Source organism: Geotrypetes seraphini, chromosome 1, assembly GCF_902459505.1.
Source record: "Geotrypetes seraphini chromosome 1, aGeoSer1.1, whole genome shotgun sequence".
NCBI lineage: Eukaryota > Metazoa > Chordata > Amphibia > Gymnophiona > Dermophiidae > Geotrypetes > Geotrypetes seraphini.
The window spans coordinates 392,711,003-392,730,038 of NC_047084.1; the positions used below are offsets into that span (position 1 = coordinate 392,711,003).

Consider the following 19,036-nt stretch of genomic DNA (forward strand, 5'->3'; position numbering starts at 1 on the left):
TAGCCAGCTATCTCACGCTGAATATCTGGTCTCCAGACTAGTCAGTGACATTTCTGGTCATCACCAATATTAAGAAGCTTGCCGGCTAAGATTGGCGGCCAAAGACAACTGCCTAAAAAAGTGGTATATCTTTGGCTGTTGAGATTTAGCTGACTAACTGCTGAATATTGGCATAGATGGCTATATCCTGGCTGACCAAAATAGACCGTAAATTCAATGCCAGTGGCTGGATATGGAGCCGGCGTTGAATTTCTGGTATCTTCTCCAAACGCAGGAGATCACTGGCGATCTCCCGAAGTCTGAACATGAGCCTGCATGTAACTAAATGGTAATTCTGAATGTTTGCTGTCATCTGTGCAAATGAATAAATTGCCCCATAGCAAATTATTTTCATACATTAACTTTCCCCAATGTCTGACAGGCAGCCCAGCTGAAGGAAAACTCTTGCCAGGTGATCAAATCCTCAGGATAAGCAATGAAGTGTTAGAAGATGCTTCTGTTGAACAAGCAATTGATATAATAAGGTAATTCCAGTTATTTCTCAATTCTTGAATTAAAGAAAAAAAATTAAAAATGCTTATTCAAGCTAAGGAGCATATTTACAAGAATGTGTTAAGTTTTTGCACTTAACCACACAGGAAACACATTATATGCAGTAGCTGATACTGCAAATGCTCCTGCATTTACTGAGCCTAAATGCATATCTACACAATATATTTTATTTTGAGAAATTTCTGTTTGAAAATGTCACAGCAGATTCCTAAAGGACCAGGAACTTTAAGATGCCATTGTTTTATGTGAAGTAAGGGGAAAGGTAGACGTCTACTGGGATCTGTGGTTCTGTACTAAGAATGGAAACTGTGGGCCTATTGCCTCCTGTACAACCATATTCTATCTTCTATGATATGTGGAGAGTTGTTCTATAACATTGGGCCTAAGTTATCAAGATACATAGGTAAATATATTGCACCTATTTTATAATGTTAACATACCTATGTGCCTTTATAAAATTACAGGAGAACAAAAAGGAGGACTAATCTCCACAGATAAATAAACCAAGATAAGTAGTAATAATGACCTAGAGGGGAATAAAAACTCAGTTTGGTAGAAAAGGCTTTTCTGGGATATCACAGTGATGCAATTGGTCTATCCACATGATAGTGTTTTGGCAAGATATGCCTACGTCAGGGATTTAAAATAACACAAACATATAGAAAATAAATACAATACAATAAAAGATACAATAAAAATTAATAATAAAAAAAATGTAAAAACATAAAAATGTATGCACAAATAGCCAACTCATAAACAATAATCAAGTGATAATTCAAAATTAAGACATATGTATAACAACAAATATATTTCCTTGTTAGCAGCAGCAGATGAATACAAGAATTTGTGGGTTATGACCATCTACCAGCAGGTGGAGAAAGAGGACAACACTGAATTCTGTCATAAGGGATGGTATGCATCCTAGTTAGCAAGTATCATGAACTCCTGTTTTCATTTGTTGCTGTCATTCTGTTCTGGGGTTCTTTGTTTAGTTGAGCTTGGGGGGTGTTTAGGCTGATATGGTGCCTACACTAGGGGTACACCTGGTGGTGCCAGGTCCTTCCCCCATCTTCCCCTCCTGTTGCTTCCTCCATTATCTTTCCTCACAGAAAAAAATATCCAATAAAGGGATAAGAGGAGAAATTCTGCTTCTGCGGCTGTTATAGGAGGGGGACGTACTGCTGCATTTCTGTCACTATTAGGCTTGTTAGCCTTGTCAGTGAGATTGACAGAAAGAATACTGTCCACAAATTGGATGAGTACACCTTTAATTTTTGCTATTCTGTCAGGTCTATTTTAAAATTGCAGTTTCATTATCATTTCATTTTCTTTCATGGCAGAGGCATTTCAGCATTGCCAAAACTGTGGCAGTATGTGGCAGCATTGGGGCTGACTGCAACTATTTTTTTTTCTCCCTGTCAGCATCAGAGACAATATCGGGGGCAGTGGGACCGTCAGATTCCCACATGGAGAAATTTTTGGCACACAGTCCTCAGGTTACTCTTCCCAGCACTGTTCTTTCCTCTGCACCCATGGGCAATTTGGAATCCCATGATTTTGCTCCTGCAGATGAGTGCTTTTCTTTATCTTCAAAGTAAGACCATAACTCTGTGGGGTCTGACTTGAGGCAGCTGCAGCAGTATTTTCTGGGTCTGGTTCAAAAATACTGCCGTTCGACTCATTTTTGGTTTAAAAAAATGGGAGCATATTATTCCTTTTTATCAGAAACTTCATTGGTTGCCGATTGAGTCTAGAGTTTGTTTAAATTTTCATGTATCTGTTATAAATCAATCTTCGGTATGTCACCAGGCTATCTTGTTCCTCATTTTTCTTTGAGCCACTCAAATAAGACTACACGCAGAGCACATCTGTTTACATATCCTTCTACTAAATCCTATCGTTATAAGAAGTTCCATGAGAGAACTCTTTTTTCAGGCCGCTAAACTGAATGTTTGGTTTGGAAAAATTATGCTAGAGGTTTCTTCTTATTTTGATTTTAGAAAATTGTTAAAGACACAACTATTTGATAAGTTTGTATCTTAAAGCATCGTGTTTTAATCTCTTAGGGCCTGTTTTACAAAGCCGCGCAGTAACGGCCCCAAAGCCCATAGAGATTTAAAGGGCTTCGGGGCTGTTGCCGCACAGCTTTGTAAAACAGGCCCTTAGAGTTCTTTTTATATTTATAATTTGATGTATTTCTATCTGTATTGTAGTTATCGCTGTATGTTTCAGCTCCATTTGTTGTGAACCACCTAGAACCATTTTGGTTTGGCGATATATAAGAATAAATTATTATTATTATTATTCAAGATCCTTTTTCACCAGAATTTATTCTCCTCCTGCGTAAGAACAGCCATACTGGGTCAGACAATGGTCTATCTAGCCCAGTCTTCCTGTTTCCAACAGTGGCCAATCCAGGTCTTAGTACCTGTCCAAAACACCAAATAGTATTAACATTCTATGCTACTGATCCAGGGCAAGAGTGCTCCCCCCATGTCTGTCTCAATAGCAGACTATAAACTTTTCCGGTAGGAACTTGTCCAAACCTTAATTAAACTTAGCTATGCTAACTGTTGTAACTACCTCCTCTGACAGTGGGTTCCAGATCTTAACTATGCTTTGCTTAAAAAAATATTTCCTCCTATTTGTTTTAAAAGTATTCTCATGTAATTTCATTGAGTTTCCCCTGTTTTTTGTACTTTTAGAAAAAATGACAAATTGATTCACTCTTATCCATTCTACACCACTCAGGATTTTGTAGACCTCAATCATATCCCCCATTAACCATCTCTTTTCAAAGCTGAAGAGCCCCAACTTCTTTAGTCTTTCCTCATATGAGAGGAGTTCAATCTCCTTTTTCATTTTGGGCTCCCGTATATCAATTTACACCAGGCTTATCTGTTGAAACGCTCTTACGAGAGTCCTGAACCTCTACAGGTTTCTCAGCCTCCATTGATGGAATCTTCCTCTAAAAGGAGACACTCTGACAATACTTCTCAGGTAGATTTAGTTCCCTGCTCCATCTTCTCCCCACTCTGATAGGGGGCTTTTTGCGGTGGCTTCTCAGTCCATGTTACCTGCAGCTTGGAGGAGGGTAAAATTTTAAATGATGATACTGATGATCCTACAATAGTGCGGATTTTCCATAGGGAAGAGTTATCTTGCTTTATAACTACAGCTCCAGAGGTTCTCAGTATTTCTTCCTCAGGCTTCCTCTGCCTCTAATTCTAAGATGGCGAGTGCTAAAAAGCTGCCCAAATGTTTTCCAGTTCATGAAGGAGTTAATTTCCGCCCAATGCTCTACTCCAGATTCCAGCCTTAAGGTGGCATGTGCTATGTCTCACCTCTATCCCATGTCTCAGGAGAAGATACAATAGCTAAAAGTACCTAAGGTGCATGCTTTAGTAGCAACAGTGACTAAAGATTATCCTTCAGATGTTCAGGATAGGAACTAGCGTTTATCTTAAAACTTTCCTTGGAGGTTTCTACACTTCAAACTGTGGTCTTATGTGGGCACAGCATGTCTCATCAAGGTGCAGAAGATGGCAGATTCCTTGTCTGACATAGGCTCCCAGGCTTACTTGGCTGACTCTCTATGTGATCTTGTAAGAGCTTTTGCCAAGGAAATGGCCTTGGTGGTCACAGTCAGGCATTTATTATGGCTTCACCACTGGGTGGCAGATGCTGTGTCTAAACGGCATCTTACCAAGTTACCCTTTTGGGAAAAGCTTCTGTTTCGGGAAGATTTGGAGAAATTGGTCAAAGATTTGGGGGACTCCAAGACTCAGCGCTTCCTGAAGACAAGCCTATAACCTCCTTCAAGTTCAGTCAGGTTCATTCTCGCTTATGGATTCTAAGTGTTATAGGCCCAGACACTCTTCATCTTTCCAGAGGCCAAGATATCAGTTGAAACAGTTCTTTTTTGTCCAGACATGTGGCTGCTAATCAATCCTCAAGATTCTTCCCTGTCTCTTGTCCCTTGCAATGATGAGGTTCTGGTCCACTCCTCACTGGAAACAATAGGAGGGCGTTTTTTTAGAGGCTGACTGAAACAGGCCTTTTCAGTTAGGGCCGAATTTGAATCTGTCTAGACACTTTCAGCTGAAATCGAAACTTCAGCTGAAACTTATCACCTGGTTTTGGCCAATGCTGAAACTTAAAGATTAGTTGTGTGAATGTGAGTAAATATGGCCCATCATTGGAGATTGTTAGAGCTGCATTTGGCAGCCCTGCTAAACTCAACCCCCACTCCCAAGAACTGAAAGCACAGGTTGACAAATGGGAGAGCCATTTTAACAAGGATTTCTCAACAAGTCAGGTTTCCAAGTCAGTAGTACTCAGTACAGATGTAGTTAAATATTCTCTGAGAGAGGAATTTTGTGAGAACATTAAAAAAAATTAATCATGATTGCCAGCTTTTTATCCTTACCCAACCTGTGCACAAGTAATGAGAGAATGTAGCATTGAGATATTACTTGTTTGAATTTAGTTATAAAACTGATTCCGAACAAGCATGATGTAGATTCTTACTAAAAAAGAGTAAAGGAGTCTTGACTCTGGTCTATAGTCTAGACATTATTCCAGCCTGATGCACAATCCAGAATAAAAAAGCACATTGATGTCACTGAATGTGAGGGCTATATGCTCTGAAATATTACAATCATGAGCAATACATTTCTCAAATTATTTTCTAATATATAAACTTCATTTCATTGCAAAATCTTTTCCCTATTAACACTATAAGCTGAGCAGTACATCTACTTAAAAACAATCATTGCAAGTTCCTTTCTCATAGAATCAAGCTTCTGCACACCATAAGTTTTATTAAAACTTGGCGTGTTCATCATACCAATAAAGCCTGGAAATTCCTTAGAATCACCCAAATAGAATTCAAGCCAGAAAATATATAATAATTTAAATAATGAAATACCATATTTTACTTCCAAGCAAAATAGAAAACTGAAGATAAAAGCCACAGAGCTTTTATAGTGGCTGACTTTACTGCATTTGGAGTGACAGCTGATATACCGTATTTTTCGGTCCATAAGACTCACCAAACCATAAGACACACCCTAGATTTAGAGTAGGAAAACAAGAAAAAAAAACATTCTGAACCAAATTGTGCCCCCAGCCTCCCTCACTCCCTGCCAGGCTCTGCACCCAACCCCACACTCCTTGCCAGGCTCTGCACCCAATTCCCACACTACCTGCCAGACTCTGCACCCTGTCCCCCCTCCCCGCCAGGCTCTGTACCCTGTCCCACCGCCCTGCCATGTACCCTCTTCCTATCTGCTCCTTGCACAGTCCTATCTTCCTTGCAGTTGCACTAATCCTCTCTTTCATCCCATCTTTAACCTGTACTTTCAACTTCATCACTCCACTGCCTTCCTGAATCCCTCCATCACCATCCTCTCCTTGTGCTACCCTATTCCTTGTTATGTCCTCTACACAACAGATGCATCCTATCTCTTTACTAAACCATCTTCGTTCCATCACTGAACTGATCTAGCCCCGTTTTTGTGTCCCCACCTTTCATCTTCGTGCTGAGCCTGCCCCCTCCAGCACAGTGGAGCAACCACGAGTAGGCACACACAACTGACTTATCACACAGTGTGCTCCATGCCACATGCTCATCTGGACTCTGTTTCCAACAGCCGCGCTCTTCCAGAAAGGTTGGCCAATGCTCTTCCAGAAAGGTATCACATACGCAATATACGGGCTGTCAGGAGCGCGCTGTCTGTGCTGTTGCCTGGGCCCGCCCCGCTTTCTGAATGGCTGCAGTCAGTTCTCGTGAGTCCCGCGAGAACTGACGCAGCCATTCAGAAAGTGGGGCGGGCTCAGGTAGCAGCGCAGACAGCGTGCTCCTGCCAGCCCATACACCGCTGGACCACCAGGCTTTGGGGGTGTTTAAAAAGGTACTGCGGGGTAGGGATGTTTTAAAGGAAGGGCAGGCGGACAGGCGGTGTTATTAAAGGGTACTGGGAGGGGGGGAAAAAGTGTGGCTTATGGACTAAAAAATACGGTAATTTCTCCACAGAGAAGCTAATTCATAAGGAATTTATTATTCCAAATTAAAGATTTAAATTCCTGCTAAACTTTTAAATCAAAAGCATTTATTTGGAGCACTCCATTTAACATATAAATTATTGTGAAAAACATAACTGCATTATTACAATTGTATTACACAAAAAAAACTGCAAAGTAACCCCCCTCCCCCCAGACTACCTTACTTAGAGTCCCTGGTAGTCTAGTAGTATATTCAGAGTAGGAATTATCTCCAGTCAGCTCTACTCTCAAAATAGCTGTCATGTCCTGTTGCGGTAGTCTCATTAGATTTCCACTAGATATCATGGAAACCATTTTGAAAGCAGAGCCAGCATAGGCAAAAGCAAATAGGGACCACTCCTGCAATGACTACACCCCTAGACTACTAGGGATTGTAAAATAAGCCCAAGGGAGGCATCTATAGGTGGGCAAGGAGAAAGATGCAACTCCTATTCAGGGGGAGGGGGAAGGAAGGAGGAAGACAAACAGGACAAAGCATACATTTTTGACTGCCACCAGAAACACACGGTCAGTTTTGGCCGAAACCATGTTGTTGTTAGGTGCCATCGACCTGTGCTTGAGTCCTAGTGACTAGATGAGTTACTGATCTAAAAAGAGATTGTTTGTGTGCTAGTCTGGTAAGATCCTCCAGCGTCATCCCCATGGTTGTTTTCAACATGTCCAGCCATCTGATTGCAAGTTGCCCTCTTTGCCTGGTTTCTTTGATCTTCCCAAACATAATATCCTTCTGCAAAGATCTGACAGTGTGACCAAAATAAGACAGTCATAATTCATCATTTGGGCTTTGAGTGACATAGCCAGTTTGATCTCTTCCAGTATCAATTTGTTAGTTCTTCTGGTGATCCACAGCATGCATAAAATCCTTCTCCAGCACCAAAGCTCAAACGAGGCAATCTTCTTTCTGTCTTGTTTCCGTAGTGTCTAGCTTTCGCATCTGTAATTGACCACTGAGAAAATGAGTGTGTAGACAATTCTGATCTTCATTTGGAGTGTTATTTCTTGCCTTTGAATACTTTATCAAAAGCCTTCATTGAAGAGTGACCCAGTGCTATTCTGTGCCAGGCATGATTAATTCTTTGAGGGCCCCTAGGCACACAAGTACACTGAGCCCCCTGGCCCTAACCTGCCCCTATCCTGACCACGCCCCACCCCTGCTCCGCCCCCATTTATTTACCTATTTTTTTTCACTTCTTTATTTCTACTTGTATTTTTTTTTTCTTTTATTTTAAAATTCAAAACAAACAACAAAGATTACCATACCAGTGCCAGTGTTCAGTTTTTCTTCTATGCAACCCCCAAACATCTCTGAACAAATCCCTCCTTCCTTCCCTTCCCATCTACTTGCCCAAGACCTAAAATCTGAACCCTTTCCATACGTATATAAATGTGTACTGTACTGCAACCTTGGTTCATCATCAAGTGCGATTTCCATTTGATTTCACATTTCACACTAAACGGAGGCCAGTTAAATATACAATACTATACAATGATAAACCAATACAATAACATTTTAAACTCCCACACCCATTTGCATACCAGTAAACTGGGATTTGTGGCAGCATTGAAGAAATGAATCTAAAACATTTATTAAACTATAATTGCAAAACCGTTGGCCTAAAAACATTATTCATAAGTAACTTTCTTCTTTCTTTTCTCCTGGCAACTACAACTAGAATTTTTCACATTGTTCAAATGCATTGTAAAGCAGTACTACTATCCAAAACACAGAACCACCCTCACCCAGTATGGAATAAGTAATCACAAACTACACCCCTCTCCCCTTTTTACAAAAGTACAGAAAATATTTTTTTTTTTAAATTCTTTATTCATTTTATGATTCACAAGTGTACAGCATATATTAAACAATATATAAAACAATATCACTTGAAAATCTACCATATTATAGTACAAAAAGAAATATCTCCCATCCCCTCCCACATCCATATACAACAAAAAAATATACCACATGAATATATTATCTTATCATTCATATATATTATTAATAGAAATCCAACCCCCCCGATCCATATGTAAAAATTAAAATTGGGAAAAGTGTAAACTATTCATTATAATAATTTAAAAATGGCCCCCACACATCCTTAAATTTCTTATAGTAACCTTTTTGAACTGCCAACGCTCTTTCCATTTTAAACACATGATATACTGAATTCCACCAGAAACAATAATTCAGCCTTGTACAGTCTTTCCAGTTATACGTTATTTGTTGAATGGCAACTACTGTCAATATCATCAAAAGCTTATTATTATTTGCAGATATTTGAGGCTTAGCTCTCATCATCATGCCAAATATAATTGTGTCGTATGATAACGCTACATAATTTTCCATTAATTGATTTATTTGATCCCAAATAGAGATCCAAAAATTTTTTATGAATGGACAATAAAACAACAAGTGATCTAAAGTTCAGCTTCAAGGTTACAATGCCAACATCTATTAGACCTAGAGCAGTCCAATTTTTGTAAACGAACAGGGGTCTAGAGTGCTCTTTGCAACAGGAAAAACCATGTTTGCCTCATAGAAGCAGACATTGTACACTTCAACCTCCAGGACCAAATACGTGGCCATTGAGATGCATTAATTTGATGCTTAATCTCAATGCTCCAAATATCTCTAAGTCCAGTTTTTGGTTTCTTATTTATATAGCCAGATAATAATTTATACTACTGTGCAACTTGGTGACCCAAGAAGTCTGCCTGAAAGCATAGGAAATCTAAACTAAATTGATTATTAAGAGATTTCCATTCAGGGAACCCTGCCTGAATAGCCTGCTTCATTTGCAACCATTTATAACTTTTTTTTATCAAGACCAAATTTTATTTGCAACTGTGAAAACTCCAGCAGTTTACCATCAGATATAACATCATTTAAGGTTCGTATACCTGCTTTAATCCAATCCTTCCAGACAATCTTAAAACCGCCTATTTGGATCCTGGAGTTTAGCCAGATATTTTGATATGTAGATTTTTGAATTGTAAGAGGTGTTAAATTATTAACATATCTCAAAGTTTTCCATGTTGTTCCGCCACTAATTTCTGACAAGTGGGATGATCAGTGACACTCAGAAAAGCACACAGACAATATAAAGCATAAACAATAACACTTTATTATACACATATAATAATTAAATATAAATTATCCTCACCTTGACCCCAGACCATCCTCACCATTGGGAACCCCTGCAATAGATAGATGGATAGACCAAAGGACTGTCCCGTGAGACGTGGCCAAACGTCATGGATTCTACTGTCAGGGTCAGAATCCCGGTCTTATATAGGATGCACACTGCGGAGTTCATAGTAAAAGCATAAACAGCTGGTCCTGCTGTTACAATTAGTCCTGCTCTTTTGTTCTGTGTTTTGACAACACCCAGGTCAGGATGTCAGAAGGAGGTGTTTGCAGTAATTGTTTTCCCATGAGACTGGTTTCACTGTCCCTTTGAAGATCAAGGAGGTTAGGATGTTCACTGTCCCTTTCTTTTTGATGTAGTTTCCCATCTGTCTTTACTGATGTTAATTGAGCGGCAAGGAGGTCAAAAGAGGTCAGGATCTCAAATAAGCAAGGAGGTGTTGCAGTTTATTGTCTCTTTGATGCTATCCAGTTGTCACTCAAATAAAGGAAGTCAGGATAGGTGTTGCACTGTCTCTTTGATGCTATCAAGAAGGTGTTACAGAGGCCATCTGTCTTTACTTATCCTTTTGGTGTGGTCAAGGAAGTCAGATCAAAGAGGTCAGGATCTCAAATAAGCAAGGTTATTGTAGAGACCATCTGGTATTACTTTTCTTTGGGGGTCAGGAGTTCAGGTCAGCAGACTTGAGAATACATATTAGTAAACAAAATTATCAGTAATATGCTGGGGCATAACATTCCACCCTTGGATTCTTAAGTCTGCTCCCATAAAAAGTCCTCCTAATAGCTAAACACCTTTTGTGCCATATCACAGCCTCTAGTAATAGCATCCCACCCATGGAGTGCAGTGGTAGCTTCAATATGATCATATTTGCTCACTGCAACACACTAACATTCTGTAAACATACTGAAAAGGGAGCTTGACTAGCAGGAATCACAAGTCCAACAGTACTAAGGATACATTGTTTCATTTCAAAATTTACACCATTTTCTATCTAAGGGTACAGAATGTGATGTGGTTTTTAAATCAATGCGATAAAGTTAATTCTTTGTGATATCATTAACGACATGTAACATTAACTGATCATATCGTAGCATTAGTTCATAATTATGTACAGTATTTGGCACCCATTCACCTTCCCATCTAAATACATCTGCTACTCTGGAGCCAAAATATGCTTGTTTGCCAGCCAGTATTTCAGAAACAATAGTATTTACTATACCTCAGGTTCTACATTTAGGTAAAGGTAAATTATTTCCTTATGTTCTAAACCTGGTATTCTTGCATTCCCTAATATTTCTTGCTAATTAGGCATTTTACTTGAAAGTATCACGTATAGGGAATCATGGAAATTAATAATCTTATTAATATTATATTTGTGCTCTTACTCATGGCTTACATACATTTAGGGTAGCTTCATAGTCACCATCGATCACTGCAGTTATCTGGTATCCTGTTTTTCTTAGCAGCTTTGGTTAGGGTCTGGCTATGCTCCAGTTTCAATAGGCTTGCTATGCCACTCACATGCCTTCACTCATGTAAGATTCACGAGCACCGCCTCCAGAGACCAGCCCTAATGTGAAGTGGCAGGATATAGGCTCACTTCTATTCCCAAGTCGGTGCCACATAATAGCTTCATGGCACTGTATGTCTGGTTGCGTGTCATCATCTTCTCGATCTGGTGAAATTTTCTCTTAACCCAGCATGTTAGCCAAATCATCAGAATGAGAGAGCAGAGCTGACCAATTTTATCACAAAAGGATGAAAGTCTATATGGAATAACATTTCCCAGTACGTGATTTTTCAAGGAAAATATTTCCTCATGACTGTTTAGCTTCAATGCTTTAGTTACAATAAACACCCCTAGTGGTAAAAGAGAAGATAAGAGAAAAAGGAGAAAAACCACTTTATGTACAGAAGGTGAGAACATGTGACACAATACTGGTGTGTAAAGTAGTATTTGTGTGAGATGAGAGAAACAATACTAATGCACTTAAAGATCTTCTGTAGGACATTCAGAAAATACACCTTTTTATGTTCTGGACATAATTATTATGTCATTTAAGAGAGACCATACACACGTACAGAATGTGATAACATTTGACACAATACTTGAGTGTAAGGTAGTATTTGTGTGAGATAAGAGAAACAACACTAATGCACTTAAAGGTATTCTGTAGGACATTCAGAAAATACACCTTTTTATGTTCTGGACATAATTATTATGTCATTTAAGAGAGACCATACACACGTACAGAATGTGATACCAAAATAACTTATGTCAGAGATGTGCACTGCACTGTTTATACCTGGTAAGTTAAATAAAGAGAGACCATTTTTTATTTTATTTAGCAAATATCAAATACCAATGAACACCATTTTACCAGGTATAAAGCTTTCTAATTATTTCTCTTCAGATATCCTTTTATAATATAACCCCTAACTAAATTATCATTGGGCTGTATAGAAACATAGAAAGATGACGGCAGAAAAGGGCCAAGGCCCATCAAGTCTGCCCACTCTATAGACCCTTTTGCCTTTAAGATTAGCCAATGGGATCCCACATGGGCGTCCCATTTATTCCTAAAATCTGGCACGCTGCTGGCCTCGATTACCTGTGAGCCATAGCATAAAATCATTGTGAGCATGGTTTTCATAAGATACTTTCTGGTATGTGGGGGAATCTTTTTTGGAAAGGGATATGGTACCATTTGGACTAATAGAAGGGGTGGAATAAACTCTGGAAATGGCCAATGTGCAATGTTGGGGTACCCCATAAGCTAAAACAGACAACACATAACAGAAACAGACAAACACAGAGCTCCGGCATGCTTTCTTCCATCGGTAATGATTCAGGGTTGAATTTAATCTGTAAATAAGCACACTATTAATCAAAAGAGTCACAAACAAATGTGGTATCCATTGGATTCCCACTATCAGGTCACATTGCTGGAAGTATTTTAAATGTGGCACAGTGAAATTGGTTCTCCGGACCATGTCTGGATACTAAGCTTCTAAAAGAAAGAGAGATAGAAATTTAAGTTAATTGCTCTATATAGTTCTTCTTTTCTATTTTTCTTCCATTTCAAAGCTCTGTCACACAATCATAAAAATTCAAGCAGGGACGCTTTAATCTATAAAACATATAAGAGAGGTTTACGTGCAGGTACAGTGGTTCACAATGTCAGTGTTTGAGGTAAAAGACACATTTGCAAAATTACTTGGAGTGCAACTTCCTTATACTATCTAACAAAACTTTATTTATTATTCTACTTTTTTATTGTCCAACCTACCCCATATGTTACCCCAGATGTGAAATATGTTGCCTCCAAAATCCAAAAAGGCCCAAGTCTGTTTTTTACTTTGGGGAGAAGGGAAGTTTAGCTTTCTCTATCACCTCTCGGCATCTATAAGTATTTTTTGTGGTAGTCTGGTATATGTATATTGCCTCCCTTGCCAAGTGGATGTAAATGGTTCTGGACATTGCTCCACTATAGGAATAGTAAAAAATGCATTGGTTCATGTTTACAATTTTTTGTGGAGATCAGTACTACTATTGGTTTCCCCACCACTACTGATCTCATAGGAATGTCTGGCAATTTACCAAAACTATAGATTCCATCGGAAAGCTATCATGTTAACTTTTTTTGGATATCTGGCAAGGAATCCCATAGATTAATCCCAAATTGGTAATTGTCCAATTTTAAAATTTGTAAAATTTTTTCTTCCTGCTTGTATAATTTTCCCCCCAATCCTGATATTTATATTCCTACACCCCAGCGTCCACTACAGCTTGTACCTGTTGCTCCTCAGGTTTCTACTAAATAATTATCTCTACCTGCAGACGCTGTTCTAATTTGGTCCAGGCACACACTGAGGCTCGGCATTCACATTATTGATCCTCCCAACACTTCCACCCTTTTAAATCAGGATAAAGAATGGAAGCAGTTTCCTCAGGGGGAGCCGTTGGCACCCTCTCTCCTTTGTTCACTTGTGCTTGAGGCATAGATTTCTTTCCCAGTCCTCTACTTTTGTACATTCCCCATAATGTCCTTGTATCTTTTCCATCTATTTCTTCCCTCTTTACACCATCTTTTATTAATGCCAAAAACATATTCCTCCGAGACACCCGCTTAGCCCTGTTTGAATTGGATTGTCCTGTTCTCTTTTTATCAAAAGTATTTTGAGGTCCCCAGTCCCCCCAATCTCCTAACTGTCGGACCGCTTCTAAGGCTTCCAAAATAGTCCTGTCTATTTGATTGATCAACAAAGTTATCATTACCTGTTTGTATGCCGGTGCAGCATACTTAATAATTTTATTTCTCATGGACTCAGTAAAAGGTAATGACATATATGTGTCAGCGTGACCTATTACTAAGGCTGCCTTCATAGACTCCTCCTTAATTCTCATTTGAGCATCTTTTAATGTATACCAAATCTTATCGTTTGAGGGCCAATCAGATTCAAGTGGATATCGCCTCGTGACACCCCTACTAATTATCTCTAATAAAGACCATTGGGCATTTTTTTTGCAGGATAAGGATCCTCCCGCAACGCATGTTGCACTGCTACTTCTTGACTAATTTGAACAAATTTAGGGGCATCTGTAGCATCTAACATAATCCCTGCTGCGCCCAGCTCCTGCACCTGAACTACCCACTGTATTAGTGGTTCCCTAGGCTGCTGTGTAAAGCGTGCCATCATATCCATGATTTCATGTGGAGTAACATCCTCCCTAACATTATCTCTAGTTAGATTTTCTCCTGTTTGCAGATTTCCCTGTAATCTTTGTCTCCTCACAGGCTCTGCTTCTAAACTTTCTGCCTGTTCTCCTTTAACACATATATCCTCTTCACTGTTATTAGAATTTGAATCCCAAATATTCCCATCCCATTTGTTTGGATTCCAATCATTCGGCAGATGATAAATTAAGATTTTAACTTTTCTGTAACTCACTTTCCACCTCTGTTTCTTGTATTTATATCGTGCATATTGCATAGCTGACTGTTCTATTACATTTTGATAGGTTTCTACCTTCTCCATTAACAACTTATTCTGACATTGTAGCATTGTAATGGCATGCTGTTGTTTATTCCTTTTCTTTTCCAGCTCTTCTAATTTCAATTGTAATTCCTGTTTAGCTTCATGCAAATTCCTCCAGTCTGACAAAATCATCCTTCCTTGTCTAGAAATTACTTCTTGCTCTTCTCCTTTTGAGATTTTCACCTTTTGTAAGGAGGCACATAATTCATGTGGATCCCCACTTCCAAAAGTACAGGATTCACACAATCCTGCTTCTACAGACAACTCAGTGGCCATTAATTTTCCCATAATTTCATTCCCATTTGGAATGGAGGGATTGGGAGCCTGCTCCTCAACCCCTTGTTGCCTAGTTAGCTTTCCTGATGTCATTAGATCAACCCCACTTCTGGTGCCAATTTGTTCCGCCACTAATTTCTGACAAGTGGGATGATCAGTGACACTCAGAAAAGCACACAGACAATATAAAGCATAAACAATAACACTTTATTATACACATATAAGAATTAAATATAAATTATCCTCACCTTGACCCCAGACCATCCTCACCATTGGGAACCCCTGCAATAGATAGATGGATAGACCAAAGGACTATCCCGTGAGACGTGGCCAAACGTCATGGATTCTACTGTCAGGGTCAGAATCCCGGTCTTATATAGGATGCACACTGCGGAGTTCATAGTAAAAGCATAAACAGCTGGTCCTGCTGTTACAATTAGTCCTGCTCTTTTGTTCTGTGTTTTGACAACACCCAGGTCAGGATGTCAGAAGGAGGTGTTTGCAGTAATTGTTTTCCCATGAGACTGGTTTCACTGTCCCTTTGAAGATCAAGGAGGTTAGGATGTTCACTGTCCCTTTCTTTTTGATGTAGTTTCCCATCTGTCTTTACTGATGTTAATTGAGCGGCAAGGAGGTCAAAAGAGGTCAGGATCTCAAATAAGCAAGGAGGTGTTGCAGTTTATTGTCTCTTTGATGCTATCCAGTTGTCACTCAAATAAAGGAAGTCAGGATAGGTGTTGCACTGTCTCTTTGATGCTATCAAGAAGGTGTTACAGAGGCCATCTGTCTTTACTTATCCTTTTGGTGTGGTCAAGGAAGTCAGATCAAAGAGGTCAGGATCTCAAATAAGCAAGGTTATTGTAGAGACCATCTGGTATTACTTTTCTTTGGGGGTCAGGAGTTCAGGTCAGCAGACTTGAGAATACATATTAGTAAACAAAATTATCAGTAATATGCTGAGGCATAACACATGTGTCCATTAATATCTTATTGTTTTTCCGCAGCCTAGACATTTTAATACTGAGAAGATGACAAAGCCTAATAGGAAACATGCCATTCTAACCATAACCAATCAGGTAGCTTTTCCATAAGCTCTGGGAGGACCCAATACATACCTTGGCGCAAGATATAGGATTGATGGTATCTATAAAAATTTGGAAAATTTACCCCACCTTCTGGAATTGGCTTTTGTAAGGTGACTAAAGCAATTCTTACTCTTTTACCCAGCCAAATAAATTTAGACAAAATACTGTTTAACTTTTTATAAATAGACCCCTGAAAAAAACCTGGTATCATACCCATTTGGTAACAAATCACAGGCAATATCATCATCTTTACAATTTGGACTCTTCCCCACCAGGACAAATGCAACGGATTCTATTGTTCACACAATTCTGTAACTTTTTGTAATAAAGTTTTTTCATTCACTCTCATTGTCTCTTCAGTTCAATTTGTTTATTTATGTAATAAAGTAAAGGAAAAAATTACATCATACAACAAAAATAGTGTACAGAAATTGGCATTAGACAATATAGCATTGCAGAAAACAGAACATCCAAATGTACAGTAATAAGGTAATGTAAAATCATTGAATTAAAGAGATTGTAAGTATTCGTCAATGGGTATCCAAATATCACGGGTTGGAATTAAACAGTTAGTTTTCTTTTATCAAGAGCATATTGCTCATATCTTTTATATAAACAAATAGAATTCCACCAGAAAGTGAAATTTAACAAGGAAGCGGATTTCCAATTTTGCAAAACTTGCTGTATACCCACAGATATTGATATATCAAACAATTTTGGTTCACAAGAACATGTCTTAAAGCAAGGATGGAGAGATCGCATTATAATGATTTCAAATGACAAATCAGCCGTGCAATTTGTAACAGATCTTATTAGAGACCAAATTTGCGTCCAAAAAGGTAAAATCATGGGACATTCAAATAACATGTGTGCCAGAGTACCCTGACTTATTAAACAGTGCCAACATATGTCATCATTTTTCAAATGAGCTAGTTTCATTCTACATGGTGTCCACACCACTCTCCGCATCAGAAAAAACAAGGATTGCGTCATATTTGCAGAAAGGAGAGGTCTATTTACTTTCGTCCAGAACCTCATCCACTCATTGTCTGACAGATGAATGTTTAGCTCTTGAGACCATTTGCAGTTAATTGCTATATCAGATGTGGGCTGTGGGTTCTGTAATAGTTTGTAAAAATATGAAATTGTTTTGCCCTGTGTCTCTATTAATGAGCCCCATTTTACAATGCAAGAAGAATCTGAGAACTGTAGGGAAGAAAGCAAAGATGTCAATATCTCCCATTGGGCTCATTTACCTGAGAGTTGTGAGAAGACCTTAAGTCTGGGAGGAATGGACATAGTAGGAATGATATGAATGGGGATTGGGTTGCACAGTGAAATTTCAAAGTCCAGCCAAGTAGGGGTATTGGTAAATGAATGAGAGTGGTTATGCATAATCCATCTTGAGCCATATTTTGCCAGAGAGGCAATATGATACTTACGAAAATCAGGGAGATTGATTCCACCAGATATTCTGGGAGTCTTTAATGCTATTTTTGGTTTTTTATTTTTCCAAATAAAGTCCGATATTCATTTATCTATCCATTTGTAAAGAGAGGGTTTGCCCAAACAGGGCAAGAGAGTTAAAATATATGTGATCTGTGGTGCTAATGTCATTTTGAGGGAGGATAAACGTCCCCACCATGATAACAATAAAGGTTGCCATTTAGATGTAGAAATTGTGATTAGTTCTTTAAGCTTGCCAATGTTAGTATCCATTATAATGTCTCGGTCTTTGTGGATATAGAAGCCTAAATATTTGACTGGGGAAGTAGACCATGCAAATTTATAGGTTGAACATGGGAAACTAAAAAGGAACTGGGTGGGAGAGGTCTACGCCTCGTCATTTGGGGAGAGACAACGAGGGGTAGCCATTCTAATTCATAAATGGCTACCTTTTTGCTATATAAACATACAAGACACAGAGGGCAGGTTTATCATTGTTTTGGGGAAACTATGGGGAGAAAAACTGTTATGTAAAATCTATGTTTCTAATGTGTATTGTCACAGATTTTTTTCTGCAGTGCTGTCACATCTTTCTGGGTATCCTGACTACAAGGTAGTACTAGGGGGAGATTTTAGCATAACCTCGGATCCCTCTGTGGACTGCAAACCTCCCAGGAAAAGGGATCCTAATACCAAGGGGGTTAATTTCTTCACCCACCAACTTGAGTTACTAGATGTCTGGAGGGCGCTACACCTGGACGAGAGAGAATTTACCTTTTTCTCCCATGCCATAAGGTGCACACCCAGTTGGACTAAATTCTAGTTGCTGCCAACATGTTCTCCCTGGTCAGAGCAGCAATGATCTATGAGCCAACCATTTCTGATCATGCAGTGGTAGAAGTACACCTATCTTTTATGGCCCATGCAAGGAAATCTAACTGGCGGCTGGCTCCTTATTTGTATAATGATCCAGAGTTTAGAACATACCTTAGATCTTAAATGGCTAGAATATTGTTCTGATAATGCGTTTCCAGAGGTGAATCCTATTACATTTTGGTATGCATGTAAGGCTGTATTACAGGGCCATATCATTGCATATGTGGCCTGAAAAAGAAAAGCAATAAACATAAACCAAAAAGAATTGACCCCCAAGGAATCCACAGAGAAGAAAATCCAAGAGAAACAAAAAAACACTGTGGAATGACGATGATCCTGAAATGGACTTTAATGAAAGAATCAAAGTTCCAAATATACAATAAAAATAATCCACATGAAAAAATAGTAAATAATCCACATACAAATCAAAACGACCTATACCGCTAGTAGTGCAGGATCCAACACTGTCTGCTTTTCGACAAGATGTCTTCTTCAGGGGTCCCTAAGAGTCTTATGATGATGAATACGTGGAAAACGTATATC

General features: G+C 38.9%; 1 protein-coding gene across 2 annotated transcripts in view; it reads left to right on the forward strand.

The window, feature by feature from the left end:
• Nucleotides 1–19,036, forward strand: part of FRMPD1 (FERM and PDZ domain containing 1) — a 304,447-nt gene that overhangs the window by 110,307 nt on the left and 175,104 nt on the right. For both annotated transcript variants that reach the window (XM_033917490.1, XM_033917500.1), the window contains one exon: nucleotides 422–524. In XM_033917490.1, the coding sequence (XP_033773381.1) occupies nucleotides 422–524 (103 nt within the window). The remainder of the gene's footprint in view (nucleotides 1–421; nucleotides 525–19,036) is intronic.